The sequence below is a fragment of the Peromyscus eremicus genome, chromosome 3 (assembly GCF_949786415.1).
Source record: "Peromyscus eremicus chromosome 3, PerEre_H2_v1, whole genome shotgun sequence".
NCBI classification, from domain to species: Eukaryota; Metazoa; Chordata; class Mammalia; order Rodentia; family Cricetidae; genus Peromyscus; species Peromyscus eremicus.
In genome coordinates this window covers 25,033,960-25,061,387 of record NC_081418.1, presented here as the reverse complement: position 1 = coordinate 25,061,387, position 27,428 = coordinate 25,033,960, and the positions used below count along the sequence as shown (strand labels likewise).

The following is a 27,428-nucleotide window of genomic DNA, read 5'->3' as shown; positions in this document are numbered from 1 at the left end:
ACCTGGACATCATTCATTAACAATCTGTGTAAATTGGTGCTTACCATGAATCTCTAAGCTAATATTTCTTATCAATAAAAAATTTAAGGCATTTGGACTAGATTAATAATCTAATTATTTAACCATATGAGAGCCAGTAAAATGAATTTAGTAGTTTGTTTCCTTCCTTTTTATTCTAAAAAGAAAAAAAAAACCATGCTTTTTTATTCAATCACACAATCAAGTCATATCTAACAAAATATATTAAACAAATATCATTTTTAAAGCCTGCAGGACTTGCAATCCCTGCTTGGGAGTGGAAACATGGAACTGAACTAGCTGAGGGGCAGGGCGGCCTAGTTTGCTTGGCAAGTTCCAGGACAAATGAGAGACTGCCTCAAAAAAAAAGGTGTAGGGCTCTCGAGGAATGGCCACCCGAGCTGCCCCCTGGCATTTACATGTGTGCATATATACTCATGTGCATATACTTGCATACACACAAGCACCTGCATGCATAGAAAATGACAAGAACTATTAGGGATGGGTGATTAAGATTCTAAACAAAATAGACATTAGCTAGTTCATTGATGGACTTCTCATCTTAAATTTAGAAAAATTTCCAAGCAATCTTTTTCATGGGATTTAGCTCAATTACAGTAGATTTTAAATTCTTACTCATGACTGGAATTTCCTAGGCACTGATAAAAATCCACGTGTGTACAATTAGGATAGTAGATTTAAAGTGTTGCACACAATTAGAAGGTACAAATAAAGTAAAGCAGGAACTGAGGGACCAGAAGCATTGTGCTCAGCTCCAAGAATTAAAAACATTTTTTTTTGTTATTGTGCATAATAAGCCATTTGAAGGACAGCTATTTCTGTGAAATACTATAGCATAAACTTTTAATGTCAAGAGTTATATATAATTATCTTATTATAGTCCAACATAAAACAGAAGGTTCTGCACAGTTTATGAATAATGTGTAGGTTTTGATCCAATAAATTATGTGTCACATGGTAAACATACAGTATTTCTACAAAGACAAGGAAACACCTGAACACATAAATGGGCTACAGCTTCCTGTACAATTTTTTTTTCTCCCAGGTTAATTATGCACCTTTAGACAAACGTGGCATTCTTCACTTCAGGAGTAAAAAAATTAAACTAAATTTCTATTTTAAAAATGTTTGCAATAATCGTTATATATTAACAGAAATGCTGAGTGAACTAGGTAGAAACAGAAATGATTTTAAAAATCTATGGTTTTTAAATGTGCTGAACAGATATTTTCTTCTCTTTTATCTTTTCTGCATATCTGGGTCATGGATGGCATAGATTTATGCTCCAGACATCTTTTGTGCATCAGTAAATAGCCTCAGGCCTCTAAAGCACAATCCAGGACTTGTATTACTTATATACTCCCCTTTGGCAAAATAAAGCTTTAAAAGTAATTTAAAGAATAGCTAAGCCAGAAGCTGGCCTGTGGAAAAGCAGTTAAAATATTATAAAAGGTATGCTTAACAGCTGGGTCTTTGTCTTCAAGGGAATACAGAAAAACCCTACCATAGGAGTTTCCAGTCTAGCTTGAAAAGTTAACCTGGACAAAATAATAACAGGGCAAAGAAACCCCTGCTGAATGCCAAAAACACAAACAAACAACAACAACAACAACAACAACAACAAAACAACAAAACAACCGAACAGCCTTATAGAAGAAGCTACAAGAATCCAGTCTAGCCCTGACCATGATAAGCTAGGATCTAAGCTGGATACTATGCTTTGTACATGCTATTTTTCATCTAAGGGTCCCACGCTGCATGCTTGACAGTGTAGTGTAGTAGAACAATTAAGGTTTAAGGTCTTTAGACCAGTAACTGCAGAGTTCCCAGAGGTAGATGATGCCGTTCTCATCCTTGCTAGTTCTCATGAGAAGATTGCTACAAAAGAGCAAGTCTGACTCTAGAGTCTGGTCTCTTTACAGATCTCTCTCTAGTAAGTCGCCACTTCTGTGATGTCATCTTCCATGAGATTCCTCCACCACAGCTGAAACAACGCTATTGTTAGGACCCTGAATCTCTTTGATTTTTCCAATAAATTTATTTATTTAGCTATATATTTTACTTTACACCCACCTCCTCTCCTCCCAGTCCTTCCTCCCTACCTCACCCCCCGCCCCCAACTCTGTTCCCACCACCCGCAATCCACTCCTCCTCTGTTTCTGTTTAGGAAAGGGCAGGTCTCCCCTGAGTATCAACAAAACACGGTGTATCAAGTTGCAGTAAGACTAAGCACCTTCCCATGTATTAAAGCTGGGCAAGGTGACCCAGTATGAGGAATAGGGTCCCAAAAGCCAGTAAAAGAGTCAGAGACAGCCCCGTTCCCACTGTTAGGAGTCCCACAAGAAGCAAGCTACACAACTGTAACATACATGCAGAGAACCTAGGTCAGTCCCATGCAGGCTCCCTCGTTATCAGTTCAGTCTCTATGAGCCCCTACTAGCCCAGGTTAGTTGATTCTATGAGTTTTCTTGTGGTGTCCTTGATCCCTCTGGCTCCTAGAATCCTTATCCCCTGCTTCTGCAGGAATCCCTGAACTCCGCCTACTGTTTGGCTGCGGGTCTGCATCTGTTTCCATCAGAGGATGAAGCCTCTCTGGTGAAAATTGGGCTAAGCACCAATCTGGTCACAGGAGATGGCCAGTTCAAGCTATGTATCTACTATTGCTAGGAGTCTTAACTGGGGTCATCCTTGTAGATTCTTGGGTGATTCCCTTGTGCTAGGTTTTTACCTGAAGACCCTGAACCTTTTAAAGTGACAGCCAAGAAAACTTTCTTTATGAAGTAACTTGCTCCAAGTATTTTATTATAACAACATAAATGAACAAATATGCTGGACATTCCATTTAAAACAAGCAACCCTGAGGAGGCATTGTGTAACATGGATCCTAATGGGAAGAAGTGAGAAAAAAAGAGGGATATTAGGGAAGAGAAGGATGAAGCTGAAGGATGGGAGGAGAGGAAGAAGGGAAGGAAGAGGGAGACAGATGGCTCTTTCTAGCTTTTCTTCCTTTCCTGGATTTTCTGATCTGGAGTATGAAATGTGATCTTTAAAAAAAAAGACTGCAGAAAGCATACGGCATATCTCAATGAGAACAGAAATTCAAGTATGGAAAAAAATGAAGTGGCACTTTTCCCTCGGAAAGAAAAGAAGACTGAGATATGAAAAGACTTTTTTTTCCCCTTTTGAGACAGGGTCTGACTATGTAGCCCTTGATGGATTGGAGCTCTAGGGACCAGGCTAGCCTCAAACTCACAGCCTGCCTCTTTCTCCTGAGTGTTCAGATTAAAGGTATGCACCACTCTGCCTGGCCTGGGCAAGGTTTTTATAAACTACACAGCATTCTCCCTTCTTGTGAAAACTATTTTGTTCATGTTCTTAAACTGTCTTAGAGTGGAACTAAGTTAATTATATTTAAAGGAGTGGCAGGATAGATACAGTGAATTTTAAGCTGACTTATTAAGGAGCAGTGGCTGTTGTGTGTTCTTGCAGCTACCTATTTATATTAACAAAATAAAATAAAGTTTAATGCCTTATACCCACAACTTGCTACATGCTACCTATACATCCTGAGAGTAGATTTATAAATACAGCTGATAACCTGAACTTACAATTCTGATTTAAAAAATATAATAAAAATAGTATGTGATTTTAAAAGTTGGCAAAATAGTAAAACTTTCAAGAACTCAAATGGTTTAGAAGTGGCTACATATGGCAGATAAATGCCTATAAACCAGCTTTCTGACGGAAGAGAAAGAAGGAGTAGGTAGTCAAGGTCATCCTCAACTATAATATGAGTTCAAGGGCAACTAGAGCTAGATGAGAGTCTCTCTCAAAGGAAACAACACAAAGAAACAGGAAAAAAAAAAAGGAACTGAGAAAATAACATACTGCTGACAAAAATGCCTTAATGCAGCTTGAGTTTTCAAAATGACTCTAAAAGAAAAAGAAAATCACCTCTATAAGAATACTGTAAAGAGTTCTCAAACCAATGAAGCACATAATCACGTGTGGATATTATTTAAGGTACATTTAGTAAAAATATAACTTCAATGAAAGTGTAACACTAACATAAACCTTTAAGAAATCTTCAGAGAAAATACTGAGGTTGCATCTTCAGAGATCAGAAATTAGGTTTAGCATACAAAAAAGTCCTAAGGAAATAAAGAAACAACACATTAAACCTACAATTTATAGATATCTCAAATTAGAAAAATGTCACTGAGCCAGGACATAGATGTGAACAGGATAGAAAGAAAACGTGTGTGTGTGTGTGTGTGTGTGTGTGTGTGTGTGTGTGTGTGTAGTTTTAGTTGACAAAAGATGGGGCCTATTATCTGACTTTTTATAGGTGGGATGATAATTTCACACTATGGATAAGGAACAAAAGAATTAACACAATACCAGCAAGTTAACCCAAATGAGCCAGAATGGCATTACATTTAGTATTTAGTTCACTTACAAACAATGTATAATTTTAAAATAAGAAAATTTGTGACTGCCAACCTGGACAGTGAAGAAAGCCCATGAGCCCTTAGCTCTATACAAAGAACTACAGACAACCGAATAGAGTGGGAAATGGGAGAGGTTGTTCTCCCCGGAAAAAAATACACCAACTGGCTGTCCAGTGCCAAACTGTCAGCCCTGAAAACATACATACAAGTAACGTCAGAAGGACTCAAAAGGTTGTATTTAGGAACATAAACGTATATACAAATGCATACATGCATACAATGACAACTGATGAAAAGGAGGTCATGAATTTGAAAGAGAGCTGTGAAGGTTAATGGGAGGGCTTGGAGGGAAAAAAGAGAAGGGAGATATACTGCAATTAAAAGACAATCTCAAAAATAAACAAAAAAAGAAATTTTATTGCAAGGAAAGCTAATAGTAAAAATAAGAAACCACGAATTATTCCAGTGTGTATAGAAAGTGGCTGATATTACTCAAATCAGAATGTCTTCGCAAAGAGACTGAATGTGGTGTGGCCAGCTTTGGTCTGATTTCAACTTCACAACTAGGACAAACAGTAAGACTTGGTTCAGCTAAGTACAGTGTTATTTTTCCCACTAAAATTCATTTTAGAGCATCATTTTCCTCCAAGTTTGACAGTTCATAAACCTTCCATATTGTCAGTCAGCACCTGCCTGAGCCCAGATACTGTCTCACTGAAGAAGGGGCCTTCTAGGCCCACCTTTGTTTCATTTGTGATGGTAGGTTTATTCCCCTGTATGTTCCATGGAACAAAGCAAATCCCACCTAGTGAAAAGGTATTTCCCCTTTTCTTATTACTAGACATGTTTATTTGCAATGAAGCAATATCTGAGCTTTTACATTATTAAATCCTAAAAAGACTTTAGGATTTTTTTTTAATCTGAAACATGTAATAAAAGGGTGAGGCCAAGTTAATCTACGTAGAAAGTCTGAGAACAGCTATCCTGACTTGGCCAAACAAGTGTGGAGACTGCGGGCATGTGCCACTATTCCACTTGATGTATACAGTTCTTACAAAAAAGTCTCCAAACCCAGCAGTGACACTCAGACAATGAGCCGTAGCAACAGCATATCCTTTTACTGCATGTTGTTTCAAGTACTTTTAAGCAGAGGAATGGGGAAATTCTCTTCCAGCAGATTATTCTAGAAACAGGATAAACATATAGAGGTAAATATATTTGTAGACTGTTTTTGAGGTGAATTATAAAACTAGGAAGTAGTGCCCATGCCCACCCCTCACCCCCACTTACATGCTCCTAGCAGGTCTGAGTGGAAGTCAGAGGTTAACCATCAGGAGTAGGCTCGTTGTTCATTCTCTCTTGCTGAGGGAGGTCTCTTTTGCTATTTTTGTCTCATTGCATACCACTGGCTAACTGGCCTGTGAGCTTCCAGGCATTTTCCTTTTCCTACCTCCCATTTCATTGTAGGAATACTGGGAGTACAGATTTATGCTCAAGTGTCTGGATTTTTCCATAGACTTTAGGATAGAACCTAGGGATATGTTGTCTGGCTTGCCCACCCAGTGCCTTTACCCCAAGCAGCCATCGCACTGGCCCGCACTGGCCCTGATAAATCTTAAACCCATCTTTGGCTGGTATTTTTTTTTTGTGTGTGTGTTTTCGAGACAGGGTTTCTCTGTGTAGTTTTGGAGCCTGTCCTGGATCTCTCTCTGTAAACCAGGCTGGCCTCGAACTCACAGAGATCCTCCTGGCTCTGCCTCCCACATGCTGGGATTAAAGGCGTGTGCCACCACTGCCCGGCCTTGGCTGGTATTTTTAAATTTGGTGTATTTTACATTTTCATCTCAGTTTCTAGCTAAAGGTTCAATAAATTAAAAGGAACTAATACGTTTTCAAAGTCTTGGAAACAGTCTTTACCTGTTATTGCAGTCATGCTTTCAGTTAAAAAAAACTAGTTTCTGAGTTTCCTCTTATATTCACATCACTTAGATCTTTTCCTACTATTCCTATTAAGGCTTGACAAAATCATTGCTTAAATCACGATCTGCTAAGTAATTCAGAGGACCACCATTCTGCATTTAACATAAAATATAAATTACTGATGTTAAAAAATGTCAACCTTTCAGAAATAATATACAATACACTTAGAAAAGTACATGATAGTATAATATGTAATTTTAGTAGTTAAGAGAACCATCAATGTCCTGGTTTAAAAATGTGTTAATTATAAGGATAGCTATCACTGCCTCTTAACTCTAGGAAGAAATATACATTCTTCTGCATGTAAATTTACACATGGTCTCACACTATTTAATGTGAAGCTCTGAAAGAAACAAGAAAACTCTACTTGGTATGTAAAAAGGCAAAGTAGGAAGCAGGAAATTGTGTTTCACATTGCTTTATACAAACATCCCCTTTCTCTCTCTCTCTCTCTCTCTCTCTCTCTCTCTCTCTCTCTCTTTTTCAACAGATTTTTACAAATCTTGAATGATGAAAAAGTAAATAAAAAAAAACAGCAAAAATTAGTGAAGAGCATTCGGTAAGGTCTAATCACTGTGTACAAATGCCAGAACAACCACATCAGGGCAGTGAAGTGGTGTTTTACATGACTTCTCTTTCAGTCATGCTAAATTCAGAAACTTAAAAATCCAATCTGTATTCATATAAAAATACCAGAGGTCAAATGAATAGTTAAAACATTAGAAAGTCCTTTTTATGGATCAGTTATAAGCTTCAAATTTAAAAGAACTTTTAAGGATACATCATTCTAATTTTATATTTTTCATAAATCTTCACAATACATAAAATTCAGACATTCAATCTCCCATATTACTGAGTTCAATTAAATGTGCTTGTTTAATGTATTGTGGCAAGATACTCCTTGGGGAGACTGTTCCCAAAGAGGCACAAATGTCAAAACTACCTTACTTGAAAATAAATACATTGATATTTTGTTCTTATCAATCAGTTACAGAATTTTAAATTGCTCATTGCAAACAAAGGTATAAAATAAACATTTTAAAAACTACTTCTCCTACTCTGACATTTTATTACAAATGATCATCAAGAAATGCCAATTGTACTAGGTATGTAAAACATATGTGGTTCTGGAAACACTAGCTATAGAGAAAGGGGGCCAGCCAAAGAAACTAGAGCTAGTAAAAGAAACCCACCCGAGCCAGTGAAAGGAAACACGTTAGCCCTAAACCCAGAACCTAAGAAACATGCCCTGACCCTGAAACCAGTGCCAAAGAAACACACTTTGTCCCTAGCAGAGTCCGTGTAACAAATATGCCCTGGCCCTAAAATTAGAGGAAAGGCAAAAAAAGGACCAATGAAAGAGACACAGTTTGGCCTGAAATCAGAGCCATCCCTACACTTGACCAAAGAAAGAAACTAACCAATCCCTGAGCAGAAAATCTTCTCCCTGGTGAAACTCCACCCCTAAGAAGCCCTATATGAAAGCCTTACTGCCTGTTCAGTTGTTGGCTGTGCTTTCCCACCCTGGCAGAGACAACTACTCTCCTGGACTCTTCCTTCCCAAATAAATCTCTTTCTTAAAAGAGTCTTGGGTGAAGATGTTCATTGACTGGAGCAGAACAGAAGAACCTTGCTGAGACTTTCTCTTGGGGGGGGGGGGGGGGCTAAGCAAGGCTGAGCAGGAAAATTAACAACTTTTCGCCAGAGCCAGAGGAGATTGCTACATTTCTTCAAGGGTTTCCCCTTTAGCAGAGTGTAGCAAAAGAAGCAACTCCTGGGCCGGAGAGAAGCAGCAGAGGAGCTCTGCTGGGAAGGCCCCTCAAGTGGGGGAGAGCAGAGCAAAGCTCCACTGTACTGGCTCTCTAGGAGAGAAGCAGGATTGCTATATCCTGCGGGGGGGGACCATCCCCTACCGCACCCCAGCTCCTGGTATCAGCTGACTTCCGGACAAGTCAGGATACCTTCCCCTCCAGAGCTGAGCTGTCCTATTGTGGCTCCAGCCTCCAGAGCTGTCCTATTGCAGTTCCAGGTAGAGCCTGACTTCTCAGCAAGTCAGGATACCTTCCCCTCCAGAGCTGTAACACTCACATTAATGTAAGACATTTAGAAAAGATTTCTATGCATAAAAGTTCAGAATTTATTACTGTTATACACACTTAAACTGTGCTGTGTATAAGTGTAACACACGAGAAAGACAAATGAAGAGTCAATTAAAGAGAAGACACCATGCTTTGACAGCTCATCCTGTCTACAGTGTTTCTAAAAAAAGAATCTGAACAAGGATGAAATGACAGAAAAGTAACAGACGTAGTCACTGTACTTGTACCTCAATCTGCTGTGGGACCTATGAATAATATGACCTGAAAAAGCCACTTTGAAAGAAATATTTACATTCAATAAACAATGTCAGATCTCAACACAGTTGTTGAGATCTCTATCAAGGATGGCCTGGGAAGGACTGGACAATTCTTTTAAGAACACAATCCTAAGTCCAGTTTACATCATACATACAAGTGGGTGTACATAAATGTGTGTGCACATGTCGGGCCCAGAGGCAGAAAGATAGAGGCAGATGCCATCTATCTTTCCCTACCATGACCTGCTCATTAACTCTAGAACTCACTATTTTGGTTAGAACGTCTGGTCAGTAAGCTCTAGGAATCTGCCAGTCTCTGCCCCTCCCAGTGCTAGGGCTACAGATACAAGATGCCACACCAGACTTTTCTGTAAATTCTGGAGATCTGAGCTCACATCCTCATGCTTGACTGCACAGTATGAACTTTACCTGCTGAGCCATCTCTCCACCTGTATCTGTGATATTCTTATTGAAGAGACATCTCACAAAGAAAATATTAGAAAACTGTATTATATAAAATAAATGCCTTGTGTTTAATAAAAACAGATAACTATGAAAGTTAAGGAAATACTAAGGAATCGTCCATAACTAGCAACAAAGAAATATGAAAACTAAATTCAATATATGATCCTATCAGGACTATTCTGTAATAAAGGGTATTACTGAGATAGAAAATCTGAATGAAACTGAGGATCAGATGGGAATGCATCAATATAAGCTTTCTGATTTTTGTTGGTTATATTTGTAAATGTAGGACGACATGAAAGCACTGCAAGATTTAAGACAGAGGTGTGATCATATCTTCAGAAAGACTACTTTGTTAAAGGACATTTACTATTTAAATACAAACATGAAATGAATATACTAAATTATTCATCAATTGTAAAAACATTAATTAGGTTTGTCATTTAATTTTATGCACCTATTCATTAGTGCTAAAATTCTATAAAACACATACAATACCACACACATACACAAACCCTCACTACTAAATAACAATGTAAGTAAACCTAACAAAACAAAGTCAGTTGTGGTGAAATTGGTATTATAAAAAATAATTGTATTTTTATAAATGTTGTAATTTTATAGAGTCTAGAAATATTTTAAACTTTTTATGCACATTATAAAACACATTTAGACATGGAAATTAAAACAGAATGTTGTATAGAATTAAGTTAAATGTCACTTTGTTTCACCCTTCATTTGGAGGTCCCTAGTGAAAAGAACAATAAAAGAGAAATAAGTTTGGGAGAGCTCTTCAGATGGTTTTTAGAGCAGAAGGAACTGTAATGGAATGAGGCACTGAAGGCACAAAGTTAAGGTACCAGGAAGGAAGGCAACACTTAAAGCCTCAGAAGTGATTCACTATGTCAGATAAGGATGAGGAGGCTTCTGAATGATGCTGGGCATTTGGTTTAAATAAGTAAATGGAAGCAGAAATGCAGGGGAAACATAGATCAGAGGGAGGAAGAAAATATATAGCCTTTCTAGGCACACATATTAACTTACGATAGAAACTATCTTGTAAATGACCAAAGATGTTGAAGCTTAAGAAAAAAGCTTCAGAAGGCCTCTGTGTCAAGCCAGAATAAATCTTGACTACTCAAGAATACTTGATTTGACAACATGATAGTTATTCTGCACTGATTCAATTTATCAAAAAAGGATGACTGTCATACTACAATAAGCATTTACTTTCATGATCTTTATATAAAATAATAATACTGGTAACACACAGCTGATCGGAATGTTCTCATTCAAATACATCCAGCTCTTCTGTAAAATGAGTACAAAGACCAAGAATCTAGCTATTCATTCACTCACTGTAAAGAAAGAAACAAACAAACAAACTATAAACTGCCATAATTTAAGGGTAAAATATTGATACTTTGAAAAAATTCAGAGTTTATTTTAGAAGCTAAACTGTTAAACTTATTTGATATTTATTCTTTATACTTAGCTAAAATAAGTTTAGATTATTAAAATTAGATTTTTTAATGATAGGATTCTACAAAACAACTCTAATATATTTATTTTATCTTCGAGAGAGGATAAAATAGAATTCTATTGTTAAGCCCTTTGTCTAACAATATTTTTTCCCTGCTATGGCCTCAAAGTAGTAAAATAGCAGTGACATTATTCTACTATAACATTATTTAATATGCTACAGTAATACAGAGTACATACGAAACAGCTAAATACTCTATAGAAGAAATTTATGTCATTTAATATAGTTTTTTTCTTCATTTTTAAAATTAGAAAGTATATGTTATAATATAGAAAAGTTGTCAAGAGAAAGAACCCAGCCATTGTTCTTTAAGACTTTTACCCTTACCTTAGAAGACGAAGAGTCACATTCCTGACATATCCATCCATAGCCTGTTTGTTTAGGAGATTTTTTCAAAGGAGGATCTAAACAGCCAAAATGGTAGCACAGTCTGCATTCATCACATCTGTAGGGTAAGCAGATTCACAGTGTATCTAAATAATCAAAGTATTTATTTCAAAAACAAAAGGACAAAGTGTTAACACATTACTACTTTAACACCTAATTCTACACTTTGCTCAGGAGATTCTGAAATTAATGTTTATAATAAAGGTGATCTAAATCTGAAGTAAATATTGTAGAGGAACATGGAACAGTCATAAAATTTGCAGGGTAACTGTCATTCAGAACATTCTGATAATAAAAATGTTAAGCATATATGAATGAATATGTGCAAAAATCTAGCAATCAAAAATTCAATTTTGAATTAATAGAATTAATCATTTGTCCAGTAGACTGTTTACAGAAGTCTAAGCTATAATTATTGCCATACAAATTATACTTCATTTCTGTATTTTTCCAAGTTAAAGTATACTGTAAGTGAGCTTTCTAACATTTACAGGATGCTAACACAACCTGCAGCAAATACAATCTTTGTATGTTAAACAACAGAATATTTAAATGTACAAGAGCCCATCTCAAGGACTGACTATTACTGGTTTTTATCAAGTTCTCTCAGCGCACTTGGTGTCTCAAGTACTTCCAAGGATATTCACATTTGGCATGTTTTGACAGTGTCTTGCCTCAGATGATGTACATAATCTAAGAAAACTACCATACCTATTCTTCGTTTCAGACAATCTCATCCTGCTGACAATGAAGAAAAATCTGTATTATTTCAGTGTTTTTAAAAAGAATTTTGCATCAACTGGAATAATAAGACCAACATGTAACCACCAATATCAAATTGTATACATTTTACAGAAGGGTTAGATTCCTGACTTTCTTTGTGCTTCAAATTAAAAAGAAATAATTTTTTTTTAAACCAATTGATTCTCTTTATTACTCATTTCTCACGGGCTCTGAGTGTCAAGTCAATTAATTTACAAGCAAAACACCAAGGAAGCAATTTATTAAGCAGACTGCTTGAATACAATACAAAATTCCTATTTAATAAGCATTGGGAAAATACAGAAAGGAGTTAATCTTATGCATATGCCACAGAAAGAAAAAAAACTAACTTTAGGAAATGATCACAATAAAGGAAACAATAACCTATATTTTAAGTAAAAATTTCTTACCATGTTACAAAAACCTAGCCTCTCAAGAGCCAAGTTATCCAGGTACAAAACAGTGTGAGACAGTTACCTGCCATCGCTTATCCATTATTTCTCTACAACTCATTTCTTATCAATGAAATAGTAAATGAACTTTTCTCAGACCTTTGAGACTCAAGAAATTAACCATAATTATACATTTACTGTAATTCCAGTTACAAGAGTGAATAAAATAAAACAGAACTAATAAATGCTATATATTTTACCATTGGTTAAAATAAAAGCATCCAAAATATACTAAAAAATAGAATGTTCAAATACTGTTGCTCTGGCATTTAAAAATAAGATTATATAGCTAATTTCAAATGTAAAATAAGAATACCATATAGTAAGCCCATACAATTCAGGGTCTTCCTTTCTCAATTGAACTAATTTATATTTCAGTGGCTAAAATTTCCATTACACTAAATATTGGGGTACAGAAACCTTTGAAGTATGACTTTTTTAAGCTGATGAGAAGGTCCAAAGTCATAGATAGGAAAGGAACACTGCTTCAAGTACAAGGTCTAATATGTCACTAATCCTTGATGGCAAACTTATAAAGAGTACCATTATTTGGTTTATACCATAATTTGGGATACATAAAACGCCATTTCTCTTCTCTGCTACACTGGGATCATCAGTCCTGACTGCAGTTGGTACTACATGTCTGTGTCAAGTCTCTGTAGTTAAAATACCATTTACCTACTGTTTTGTCTGATTTCTTATATTCAATTTTTCAAGTTTTTTGGGATTATTACTTGCTTAAAAACTACCAGCATTGCCTCCTAATATTATCAGTATATTTTTACAACAATAATTTTATCTAACAATATTTTTATTATCTAACAATAATTTTAACAATTTTCTTAAAGGAACTTCTGTATGCAGAATTTAGACCATCAAAACTATTGAGCTTGTGAAAACTGACAATGTTTGAAATGAGGCATCTAAAAATATATTTAAACAATTTAAATGATCCAATACCTGTTCTGGTATTGGTAGCTCTTTCAGAAGATGCTGTGAAGCATTTGCTCTTTTGAGATGACCTAATTCTTCCTGACACCTTCATCAGGGTACATTTCAGGACGTCTTTCTCACGATGGTGGACAACTGGGGGTGTTAGGATAGTTCTCTAAGGTCCTTGCTTACTCACCAGGAAGTAAAAGCTGCAACTCCAAGTTTAAATAGCATAAAGCGGTGGTCTCTACCCTTAGGAACCACCAAAATCCATGAGACAGAAAGAGAAACACAGAGAGAAACACCCCATTTGAAATTAATAGGTTTGCCAAGTAAATAATAAATATAAGATATCCAAAGGAATTTTACAAGTTATTTTCATGTAGAAAAAAATTCATTAATTCTGTTAAACTGAAAGAAATCACAATTTTAGGTACTGGTTACAATTATCATCTAAACAGCAGAGGTTAAATCTAGCAGAACTTGCAAGAATTTGTGTTAACTAAAGGGCCATTGATGAATTTCAGAGATATCATTAAAATCCTCAGAACACAGAATATAGAAGATTAAAATAATAGACCATAATACACATGCATACACACCAGTGTAAAATTTTTATCAAAATTTAGCAACTAGCAAATTTTGGCTACATAGAAAATTCAAGTATTCTTAAAACTCAAAAAGTAAGTCTATAGTGGCTATATTCTGAAAACTACAAGAGTAAAACCAGTTACTGATCAATTTTAATTAGTTTCTAGTTTTAATAAGTACTTGAACACATTTTAATTCCAACAATACAATAACACATACTTAATTTGTCAAAATAAAGTGAATAAAAACAAGTTTTCAAAGGAAGTCAATGACCCACAAAAGTATTGTGATATAACACAACATACTTTATTAAACAAAACAAATGTGTATGTAATAAAAACATTATTATACCAATAGCACATTATAATAAAAAAGAAGGCAATACCTTAAACATGAAAAGAGAATATAAAACTAGCATATGAATAATGTGTCTTTAAATAAAATGTAAACCCAATGTTTAAAGTATGTTTAAAATATCTAATAAATACTGTGCACATTGGACTACAGAGTATCCTAACATTTACAGCTTAATGAAATTAAACAAACCCAATTTATAATGTAAAACAAAACCTGACTAATTATGCACCTATTAAGTACAACTTCCTACATACTACATTCATATTTGATACAGATACAAGTGACAGAGAAGTTCTATATGGTCTATACACATTGATTTAGCAAAACATAGAGACTAAATAAATAAGCACAGCTCTATTTGTATTAAAATACTTACTTAGGATTATGATTAAGTATAGCACCCTAGACAAAGCAGAGAAAATGATTGATTTCCATAAGTGCTATGATCTACACAAGCATTAAATTGGGTGTTGAGTGACTATTGACAATGTTGAAACAAGCAAAAATATGTAACTGATTTATTTTTCTCTTGTGCCTAAAGGTAAGCTAATCAAGTGGTTCTCAACTCCTTTTGGGAGTCAAATGACTCTCTAACAGGGGTCGCCTAAGAACATTGGAAAACACAGATATTTACATTATGATTCATAACAGTAGCAAAATTACAGTTATGAAGTAGCAACAAATATAATTTTATGGTTGGGGGTCACCACAACATGAGGAACTGTATTAAATGGTCACAGCATTAGGAAGGTTGAGAAACACTGCTTTAAATGATTTAACTTTCTTAATTTCCAATTAATAAGTTCATTTGGGGCATACACTAAGTAACTACTTAAAAAAACACTAGAAGATGAAATAAGTGAGTACACCTCCTAAGCAAGTAGTTTATGACTACATGATAAACTGGCCTTTAGAAAGAAACAAAATCTGTGGCTCAGACTTTAAAAGGGATGTACTGTTTCAGGATCACATTGGTGTTGACAATTGTGGATATTCTGCTACCTTAATGGAACACAGTACTCACTCAGACTTCCCTCCCAGTCTATGCAATGCTGGATAAAGAACTGTCTCTGAAACTACATCACATTACATTTTTCACTTAGAAACAAGAGCATCAAGAGAACAGATTGGGGGTGCGGTGGGGTTCTGACTGTCCCATCAATTAGTCTTGAATATTAACACTGCTTAAATAAAACCTTACTAGCAATTCAAACACAAATTTAGCAACTACAGTGATAGGTTATTTCAGTGAACAGTGACCAATCCTTTCAATTAAATGTCTTAACAAATAGAATAAATATATACTGAGTCCCCTTAAAAATTTTCAATAATATGAACTGTCACAATACTCTTACATTCTATCAATGGTATGATACTTATAACTAAGATATTTTATTTCTTATAACATTTAACAATTTTAGTGCAAGCCATCTACATGAGCATTTTCTATACAAATTAATTAGAAACTGTGTTTTAAATCATATCTCACAAATTTCAGACCAATGTGGAACACGTGAACCTATTTCATTAATGCTACTGGGGATGTCTCTCACCAGCAACAGTGAACGAGTGGGTGGAGGACAGTCTACAATTTTCCATTACAGGTGACTATAGACTGAAACACTATTTGGGAAAAGTGAAATCCAAGTCCGTTTAAAGAGTGGATTCAATTCATTATCTACATCTGCAACAGCCAGCTTGCAACTTTAAAAGTAAAATGAAAAACAACAAAACAAAACAAAAAACAGAACACAAAACAAGGCAATTCATACGAAAATACACAATAAGATCAAGTATCTCTTCACAGCATGAGAGAATGATTAGACATTTCCATACCTGAAACACGTCTACTTTGTTCTTTAATAAACTGATCTCCATCTGCTCATGCCCTTGGACATTTTTTAGCACTACAACCTGCTGTGTTCAAGCTCCACATAACTTTGCATTTCCTTGTTCATAATTAACTAATTATACTCCAATCAATAGTGTAGATCCTGATTTTACAATGTAAATCAGGTAAATGAGATAATGGCTAGGGGGTCAATCTCATTTTATTTACCAAGCCCAGCATGAACATTCAATTTCATTACATCTTATGTACCTGAACAGCAGTCAATCTTACTGGCAGGCCTACAGAACACCTTAGGGTGATCGCTACCGGAAATAAGCCTACTTTTTTTTTTTTTTTTTAAATAAAAACTCACTTGTAAAACCTGTCTCCGTTCACAATCCTTACTGTTATCTAAACTTACAAGGCGATGGCTCAGGCAGCTATGGATAAATTCCCCTTCATCTATCTTGTCATCTGTCTATCTGCCTATGTGTCCTATTAAGTCTCTTCAACAGGTTTCACTAGTCAAAAATCATTTCAGAAATGAAAAAATATTTTGAAAACTGTTAATGTTCTAATCTATTGCAGCATCCTTCTGAATTCTTAAACAGATCTTGGTAAAATATTTCCATACTGTGAGTCAAGTAAAACATACTGATGAGGATGTATGTAAGAATGTTTAAAGTATGTAACTTTGAATGCTTAAAAAGTGTTTCCCTAAGAAATAAGATATACCAACAGGGAAGTAGGGCAACTAAAATGAATATTATTTGTCAGAAATCTATTTTTATGCCACATATAATATTGGATAAACATTCAGGAAACAAAGTACAGTGATACATAAGTGATGCATAAATATCTAAATTTAAAACACAATACAGGCTAAAGCTAAACATTATTTTCATATGATACATAATCCTAACTCTTAAAAAACAAAACAAAACAAAACAAAACCCAAGAAACACAAAGACCAGGACATTTTGGGCAAGCAGTGTTGCTCTATTTGTGAAATAAATATTTAAATGAGTTTTTAAAAATGAAGGAATTTGTACGTTGTATGTTTCAGAAGAAATTACTTTTCTACAAACCCTCTGTCCAGAAACAAGTATTTTGAGAAATCTGAGCCCCTTAAAGACATCAACATTCATTATTAATCAACACTGAATATATTATTTTAAACAAATAACTATACACAATTGTTCTCAAAGTAATCCTGACTTAGTAATCCCTGATCAGCTAAATCAACATTATTTTGAACCTGTTACAAATTCAGATTGTTTCATCTTATCACAAATCTACAGAATTAAAAACTCCAGAAAGACAGGGAGAGAAATGTGGTGGAACAGGAGGACAAGAAGATGATAGCCAGTCAAGTCTCAACAAATTCTTCCTGTGACTCTGATGCATCACTACCATATCATCCACTGGGTATTTTTTCAGAGACATTTAATTCCCTTCCCAATATTGTGTAACATGGGGTGTGTGTGTGTGTGTGTGTGTGTGTGTGTGTGTGTGTGTGTGTGTGTTGGCTTGCCATCCTGCTTCAGAATTGTCCACCATGGCTTTTGAGCTAGGATCTCTCATTCGCCTGGTACTTGCCCAATCTGTATGGTGGCTGGCCAATAAATCACAGAGACCCTTCTGTCTCTGGCCCCAGTACTCACTGGAATTACAAGTCTGACCCAGTATACCCAGCTGTTCACATGAGTACTGGTCCTCATGCTTGTATGCACTTTACCAATTAAGCACTCTCCCAGCTCCTTCCTGATATTTTAATTTTCTTTCATTTCTGTTTCTGTGGCATATAACTGTCAAATACCTGAGCTGTCATTAGCCTTTACACATATATGTAAGATATAAATCATTCTGAAATATTTGCTTAGATAAACATTAATTTTGCCTTTTAATAGCAATGGACCAGTAATGAGCAAAAGTTAATTTTCTACTGTTATTTAGAAGATTATTAGGAGAAAATATTTCATTTTTTTCTCTTCAGAAGATGGAGACTTTTAAGAAACTATCATTTAGGAACTGTGCAACTTATACCAGTAATGTGTGAAAAACATGTAACATGGGTTGTTTACCAAACTTGGAAGAGCATAATCTAGCACTGAAAACTAAAACATGAAGAATGGTAATTGGCCTTTTCTAATGATAACCACTGTGAAAGGGCTTTTGGTTAACAGTGCCATTACAACCACACTACCCATGATTTCTCAGAACTAAAACAAAAACGCAGAGGAAGGAAAAAGAAACCCTAATTAAAAAAAAATCCACTACTGTTTTCTTACCTTATGCTAAAAGAAAGTTGGCCTAAGGCATGGTTCATTTGAAAAATGCTAATCTGCTACTGTCATTTTTCATAAAATTTGTTGGTGTTTGCCAACTTTTCCATAAATTAAGTAATAATAGTTGGTTCTTCTTTATACCTAAAGAAAGCATATTGCTTTTCCTAAGGACTATGGATATTTTCTCCAGTGCTATAATATCTACCAATAAATTAACAGCATCTTTATACATTATTTCCTACATGTTTAATTTTACTAAACATTTTATCCAGTCATATGGTTCCTATAACTACAGATTACTAGAGACACCAACTTTACAATTACACACACATTGGCTATCTACAGCATTGCCTATTCTATTTCTACAGTTTATTCCAAATGCCCATATACCTGGAAAAATCCAAATTCACAATGATAAACAATGGAATTCCAAGATACAATTTGACAATTTACATGTGTATGTGCATTTCAATTTCAGCAGTCTCTTCTAAATCAGTTCAAGATAAATGGTGCAATATTCAAAGTATTTCTGCCGTTGACTTAAAACTGGACCAGTAAAGCATGAAGATCAAATGTAAACTCTGTAAACCTCTGGGAAGACACAGGTGCTGGTGAAGATCTTTCAGCAGGCAGGTTGTATACTTAACAAGCTCTGTATCTCCCTCATTTCATAGCTTCACATTTAAGTTCAAAAAAGTAAAATCATATGGAACACACAGAGTTCGTATTAAATGAAACAGTAAGGAATGAATTTGGGTATTTCTGAAAAAAGTACCTACAGACTAATACAGATAGTACGTTTATTCTCGAGCTTAAATTCTAGTTATCAAATGTCCATGCTAATATCAAGTGCTTTCATACTACTCAAAACCAGAAAGCTGTAATCTTTACCAGTCTTTCACTTTTGCTGAATATCACAAATAGAAATTAAATTTGAGTCTAGAGTTGTTCTCATTGAAGAATTTCTGTTCATGTGTGAATACATGTAGTAAATAAGTTGATACAGACTTGCAGATCAGTGGCAAGCATTGTCCTTTTACAAACAAATAACGGAGGTAATTGTTCAACAACAGGGAAGCACAGAGCATGTAAGTCCCACTGGCTTCCTTTAGTCTTCATTCAGTCCAAATACTGTATTGTCTCGGGCCAAAGGAGCAAGAGGGAAAGACATTTACCCACTAAAACAATTCTGACAAGACAATACCCACTGTTGTTTTTAATAATGCATACACCAAGTGTTTCTGAGTATTGTAACAAAAAAAATAAGAGAAGGGGAGAAAGAAGAAAATAGAAAGAAAAAAGGAAAAAAAAATCCACGGGCAAATTAACTGCCTTGTCTACCCATATAACAGACCAATCAATTACATTCTATCCAAACCTGACAAGCAAAAGCACTTTTTGAAGTGATAAGCTTATGGGAAGGACAAGATAGCTGTTCTCCTTTAGTTTATATGCTCTATTGAGAGTTTTATCCACATTTTAAAATCACACTTATAAAAGAGGTTTCCAGGACTGCCTCCGAGGATGAGCTGTGGCAGAGTTGGGTCTCATGAAGGGTATCTACACAGTAAAGTGATAAGAAAAGAGCATTAACATTTAAAGATCATAGCAGCTCTGTACTATGCCTTATGAAACATACTAATAATACCACAGTAGATTCAAATAACAAAGAGATAGAAATCCTCACCCTAAATGTCATGGTCTTGGGCAGGTTCTCACTTATTACAAGTGAATATTTTAGCTTTTGAACACTGAGTTGCCTCCTCTTGTATTATTGGTAATAGTTTCGATTATCAAAATCAATATATTTTATGAGAAAATGGCTTGAATATAAAGGAAATGTATTTGATCAATTATTATTTGAAAAATTACTGAGAATGCCAATTTTACAATGCCTGAGGAAACATGCAATATCTGTCTATACTGGCTTCCTTTGAAAAAGACTGTATTAGAAATGCATGGCTAACATTATTTGCAAACTTTGTGTCTTGATTTTGAGAGGAAAAATCTTAAGGGCTTAGAGGGTATAAGTAACTTTTTTTTTAACTATGGTAGAAACCAAAGTTCACCATTTCTTTCACATATTTAGAACTGTAGAGATGACACAAAATTGCTAAATAGTCACACATCATTAAAAAAGTTCATTTTTTAAAGTATTAGAAAGATGTGTTTAATGCTTCTAAGTTCCACTGAGAAAAAAGAAAGTGAAAAGAGGCACACAGAGAAATAAAGCAGTACTGAGGAGAGCTACCATGCCAAACTCACCAGAGACAAAGAAAGTGAAAACAAAACTTTTTCTACAAAGAAAAGACAATCATGTGAAACAATGCTAAGAGAAATGCTGTACTTATCAACATGAGAAGTGACAGCAAGAGCTGGACTCTGAACTCCTGTGCTAAAATTTTCAGTACTTTGGTCTCTATGTGAAGAGCTTTTAGCACACTGGGAATCTGATGTTTACTTTGAACATTAAGCAGTACTAGGAAAACATATTCTAGAGGAAGTAACCTTTTATAATGCAAGCACATCTCAGTCTCAATTATGAAAAAAATAATGACGACTAACAGGTAGTGAAAAGAATTCATAATTACTTGTCCTTTGAATATGGATACACAATTTATCAAGGAAATCCATTTAAACTCCAACTCAATCCAAGTTGGATTTTAACTGTGGGAAAACCAAGTAGTTACTCCTAATATTCCCTTTCATATTAAATTTCATCTAATATTTTAAATCTAAATGCTAGAGTAAGCAGCATAACTTGTCTTCAGCTCTACCATGTCAAGATAAAAGACTGTATTATTTTAAATCAAAGCTCATGTTTTAACCTAGCAATTACTTTATTTGTATTCAGTAAGCTTTCTTTGAAATTAATATAGAAAAAATAGTTTCAAAGAGTTTCGCTCACGGATGAGCCAGAAACTATAAACATGTTCTGCAGCTTTTATTAGCTGTGTTGGTGTAAGAAGTACCTACTCCGTCTGACTAAGCCACATACATTCAATTGGTGCAGTGTGGTGAGGTAGGATGCCTGATGCCAAATGCAAGGGCTTGATAGTTAAAATGGCTTATATTCAATACTCACTTCAATCACACTCTACGTTTGTGATCTTAGGCAAGTGATTTTCCAGTTCCCCACTCACAGAATAAAATTAGCTTGTCTCCTATCTGTATTATAGAGATGGTTGCTGTGGGGATTATAGAGATCAATACGCAAAATCCTAGCAACATGACAGGAATACAATGAGTGGGAACTGGTATGAAAGCCAGCAGACCTGTCAAACACTACAAACTGTTTTATAGTAGAAAAGAAATTTTAATATTAACAATTCATACAACGTACTTTTAACATACACTTAACTCAATTTTACATTGTTTGCTGCTTCTACACCACAGGTCACTCATATCTAAAAGATATGCACATCTCACAGGTCTTACCAGAACTGATGGGCACTGTACATGTAGAGAACAGAGTCTGGGACGGAGAACCTCATATGAGAATTATTATAATTTCCAGGCCAAAGGTATCTGGAAGTGACATTCCTTTGTACCTGTTATAATACATCATTTCCTAGGTACCACAATTCACCACCGACCCCCAAGTCTGTACCACACTGTCTGTCTCATTCCCTTTACCTCCTCCACCATTAATATGACCAAACTCACAAAGCCAATATAAAGTAAAACTCCTGCTATACGAATGCCATAAAGTAAGTTATTCATTTTCTATAACAAAATGAGGTCAATAAACCCAAGAAAACAATGTAGTTGGGTTCTAACACTAAGGCAGATACTATTTGTTTTGTGGTTCTAAGGACTGAGAGTTTTAAGGGAAGACATGGGGGCTCACTTGGAAAGAAACTGTCCATTGCTGATGAGAGCTGTTTTACACAACAAGAAGTTTGAATATCTGTCTCTAACAGGACTTTGTTTTCTGATGCTTAGTCAATGCTGGGAGATAATACAAGTCCTAAATGAATGGCGAGGTTATACACTTCCAAATTCTTTTCAGACCTGGATATTATTTCTTTTTGGAATCTCTGTATTATAAATGTTACAAATTTTGAAAGGAAAAATGAAGGTTAAAGCTTTCATTTTTACAGATGAGAAAATGACTAAAAGTAACTTAATTCAAGGTCATTCATCTTGCCAGTAACGGAACTGATTCGATTCCAGTCTGCATGTTTGGATATGTACCTGTGTGTGTGTGTGTGTGTGTGTGTGTGTATGTATGTGTGCACAGAAATACAGATGGGTAAGTGTGTGCTTGTGTATGGAGGCTATAGGCTGAAATCAGGTGTCGTCCTCAATTACTCTCCAATGTACTATAGCTGTTATTTATTTTCTTGAGATGGAGTTTTTCATTTGTTCACTGATTCATACAGGCTGGCTGGTCAGTAAGCACCAGCTGGGATCCTGTTTCTGCCTTCTGGTGCTGGGATTACAGACATATACCACCATATTAACTTGTGTATGGGAACTAAGGATTGGAACTCAGGTTCCCATCCTTACATATGAAGCATTTTACTGACAGATCTCTCTCCAGCCCTAAGGAAAACCATTCTTGCTACATGATTAATATAACCATTGATGTATGTAATAAATAATATTTGTCTAAGTTAACAATATAAACATACTACAATGGAAAATAAGTTTAAAATTCAAAATTAATTGTAACATTTCACTGTTAAATGTGCCTGAAACCAGTGTTTTTTCCTATTTTCAATTTAATATCCCAGAAACAACATATTTCACTATGTAAAGCTTCTGTGAGTTTATGTGTCTGCTTTACAGTCATTTTATACAATCATAAAGAATTAAGTATAAATACTGGTAAATTAAAAATACGAGTCACACAAATTTACTTCAAGGTTTAGTTTTCCTGTTTATTTTAAATCTATACAGGAATTATTAAAATGACAAGAATACACTACAAAATTTAGTAATATTGTAAATATTACATGTGAGGGAGTAGGTTAGTCCCTGTACATGTCTTAACAATATCACCAAATCAACCCAATTGGAACATTAGAGGGGAAAGGCATGGTAAGTGAACATTTTGTTTTTACCCCCAAATTTTTTGAGACCTTAATAGGAAAAATGCAGTGGCAGCTGGGCTGCTTTCCTATCCAACTCTGAATGTTTGGAAACTAAATATCCCTTTCCCAGTCTTTACTAACATAAACATATCCTTTACAAATTACTTTTAAATGTAAGAATTCCTTTAGGGAATTCCACTGACTTTCTAATTCCTTCTTCAGAATCTAGTCTTTTCATGATGTATCACTAAGCATAACTTTAATTCTAAAGACGGTGACTTTAAATCACCAAGCATTACTTTTTATAAAGCAAGGTAGGTCAAAAGCAACAAGGAAAAATTCCTAGTGGAAGGGATGTTGAAAAAATTAAGAACAGCAATTAAAAGAAGCCAGTATTAAACTTTGCACTCTTCTGTGCTGTAAGCTTTCTTTTGTTCTAACTGTCCACTAAACATTCAAGGCAGCTTAGGAATAAAGACAGAAAGTACAGTGAAGAACTGCTGGTCTAGTGAGTAGAACAAAGGAGAGCATGTGACCTGCACAGCAGCTAAGACACTGGGAAATTTCCTCAATGATATCAATACAAGAACTCAAATACTGGATATTTTATTGGGCAAAAGACAGACCCAGAGGTTACAGGAAATGGTATAACAGGCACAGACTAGCAGTAAGGATGAACATATTCGCTATACTGACTTCCAACACTGATCATCAATGAATGACAGCTCCCCTCCCCCACCACCTCTGTCAGCCATTGTTGTCAGCTGTTTATTGATCTTGGCTATTTTGACTGGAGTAAGAGGAAATATCGAAGTAGTTTTAATTTGCTTTTTCCTGATTACCAAGTATGTTCAACATTTTCTGAGATGTTTTAGCCACTTTTATTTCTTTTTTTTGAGAACTGTCTATTCAAATCCAGAGCTCACTTTTTAGTTGGGTCATCTGTTTGCTGTAATCTTTGTTTTCGTTTCTCTTTTCCTTTTTTTCTTTTCCCCTCCCCTCCCCTCCTCTCCTTTTCTTTCTTTCCTTCCTTCCTCCCTCCCTCTCTCCCTCCCTTCCTTTCTTCCTTTCTTTCTTTATGTATTCTGAATCAGATGTGCAGCTGGAAAAAATTCGTGCCCACTCTGTGGACTTTTTCTTCACTGGTTTCTTTTGTTGTACAGACACTCTTCAGATTTCTGAGGTGCCATTTGTGAACTGTTGGTCTTACTTCTGGAGTGAATGGGATTCCCTTTCCTACACACCTATATTTTATAGGGTACTGCTTATGTTTTCTTCTACCATTTCTGGACTTCCGGTTTCACAGAAGGCCTTTGATTCATTTGGCGTTTATTACGAAACAGGATGCTAGCCAGATACAGGTCTAACTCTATTCATCTATATATGGACATCCAGTTTTGCCAGCATCATTTGGTCAAGATGTTCTTTTCTCCAGTGTGCAACTAATGTTCTTTTCTCCAGTGTGCAACTACTATGGAAATCAGTGTAGAGAATTCTCTGAAAGATGAAGTAGATCTGATCTACCCTGTGAGTCACATACAGCACTCCTTGGTACATGTTCAAAGAACTTACCATCCTACTTCACAGATCCCTACTGTAGCCATGTTCATTGTTATTTTATTCACAATATCAAAGAAATGGGAACAAACTGAATGACCTTCAACTAATAAATGGATAATGAAAATATGACACATATATACAATGGAATTCCACTTACCTATAAAGAAAAATGCAATCATGAAAATAGCAGATAAATAGACGGAGCTAGAAAAAGTTATACCGAGTGAGGTAACACAGACCCTGAAAGACAAATGCCATATATTCTCTCTTATGTGTAGATCCTTGACCCCAATCTTTAGATATACATATAGAAGTTGTAACAACTGCAGAATTCAGGAAAATTATAAAGGACCTCTGGGGTGGGTACAATAGTACTAGAAAGGTACACAGTAGGACACAGTGCTATGAGAGGGAAATGGCAAAAACTGGAGCAGCAGACTTCAGCTCAGGAGCGGGAAGGTATGGCAGCAGCAAGAAGAGAGAGAAGGAGGAGAGCTATCACTAAAAATGGTGGAAAGAGACATAGGGAATCTATTGTTTTATAGTTATTTAAAATACATTAGATATGAATATATACAAGGTTATGAGTATATATACATATACAGCTTAAAAGAATTGGCAATGCACGCAGTGAGTTTAAAAAAACTAATTCTTCAAATTCTAGTAACACACAGATGTATGTATGTGCATATATATTGTGTATACATAAATGTATATATACACACACATATATATTGCATTTTTGTTAGTTTGAACAAAACCTTAAAACATGTTTCTACTCACAGCTTTTAAAGTGTTTATCAGCTGTAGTTATTTCCAGGTGGAAGTTTTAGGGTCACCGCAACAAATAAAGGCAATTTATACCAGGCCCTTAGCCAACACCAAATTAAATGGAGAGAAACTCAAAGCAATTCACTAAAATCAGGAATAAGACAAGGCTGCACACTCTCCCCATATCTATTCAATACAGTACTTGAACTCTTAGCTAAAGCAATAGACAACTGAAAGAGATCACGGGGAAAGAAAGAAGTTTAAGTTTTGGTATTTGCAGATGATCTTACAGTATACATAAGTGACCAGAAAACTTCCATCTGGAAATTCCTACAGCTGATAAACACTTTCAGCAAAGTAGCTGGATATAAAATTAACCCACAAAAATCAGTAGCCCTCCTATATACAGATGGCAAATGGACTGAAAAAAAAATTGGGGAAATAACAATTTTCACAATAGCCTCAAATAATATACAATACCTTGTGGTAACTCTAACCAAGCAAGTAAAATACTTGTATGATAAAAAGAGTAAGACAGTGAAGAAAAAATATGAAGGAGAGAGCAAAAGATGGAAAGATCTCCCATGCTCAAGCATCAGCAGGGTTGGTATAGTAAAAATGGCCATCCTAACAAAACCAATCTACACCTTTAATACAATCTCCATCAAAATTCCAACACAATTCTTTACAGATCTTGAAAAGACCATCTTCAGCTTTATATGGAGACACACACACACACACACACACAAAACTAGGCTAGCTAAAAAAAAAAGATCTTGAATAATAAAAGAACTGTTGGAGGTTGTGGGATGACTCATCCCTAACAGGCTTGAGTGCCAGCTGGCCCAAACAAGTAGAAAAGATACTTTCCAAGAGCCAACCTGGGTCTGCCTAGGGGCCTTAGCAACAGCCGCTGAAATATAATCTGGAGAGGACCCACACCAATGAGAGGCAGCCATGTCACACCAGCAGATACATATTCATCAGACCACCCCCCTCCCCCCGGGGTGGGATGGAGGGTATATAAGGCTTGCCTCTTCCAAAATAAACTGAGCTTGTTGCTTCAACATTCTCCCAGAGTCTGTGCGCCTACTTGGCCCCCTCCCTCAAAGGGAACAACAGCACAAGACCCTGCTACAGGAGGTATCACCATTCTGAATTTCAAATTGTACTATGGAGTTATAGTAATAAAAACATCATGGTATTGGCACAAAAATAGACACATTGTTCAAGAGAATTGAAATAAAGACCCAGACATAAACCTACACACCTATAGACACCTGATTTTTGTCAGAAATATACACTGGAAAAATGATAGCATCTTTAAAACATAGTGCTTGTCAAACTAGATGGCTTTCGTGTGGAAGAATTCAAATAGATCCATACTATCACCCTGAACAAAACTTAACTCCAATGGATCAAAGACCTCAACATAAAACCAGATACACTGAACCGGATAGAAAAGAAAGTGGGGAGTAGCACTGTACTCACTGGCTTAGGAAAAGACTTTCTGAACAGTACACTCTTACCATAGGTACTAAGATCAACAATTGCTAAATAGACCTCATAAACCTGGAAAGCTTCTGCATGGCAAAAGACACCTTCATTTGTTCAAAGAGGCAG

At 35.5% G+C, this 27,428-nt stretch overlaps 1 protein-coding gene across 3 annotated transcripts in view; it reads right to left on the bottom strand.

The window, feature by feature from the left end:
• The window catches only part of Phf14 (PHD finger protein 14), a 139,347-nt gene that overhangs the window by 20,438 nt on the left and 91,481 nt on the right, over positions 1 to 27,428 (bottom strand). For 2 of the 3 annotated variants that reach the window (XM_059257382.1, XM_059257384.1), the window contains one exon: positions 11,162 to 11,279. In XM_059257382.1, the coding sequence (XP_059113365.1) occupies positions 11,162 to 11,279 (118 nt within the window). Of the gene's footprint in view, positions 1 to 11,161; positions 11,280 to 19,722; positions 19,996 to 27,428 lie in introns of those variants that run through there. The other variant, XM_059257383.1, reaches the window with a different exon arrangement.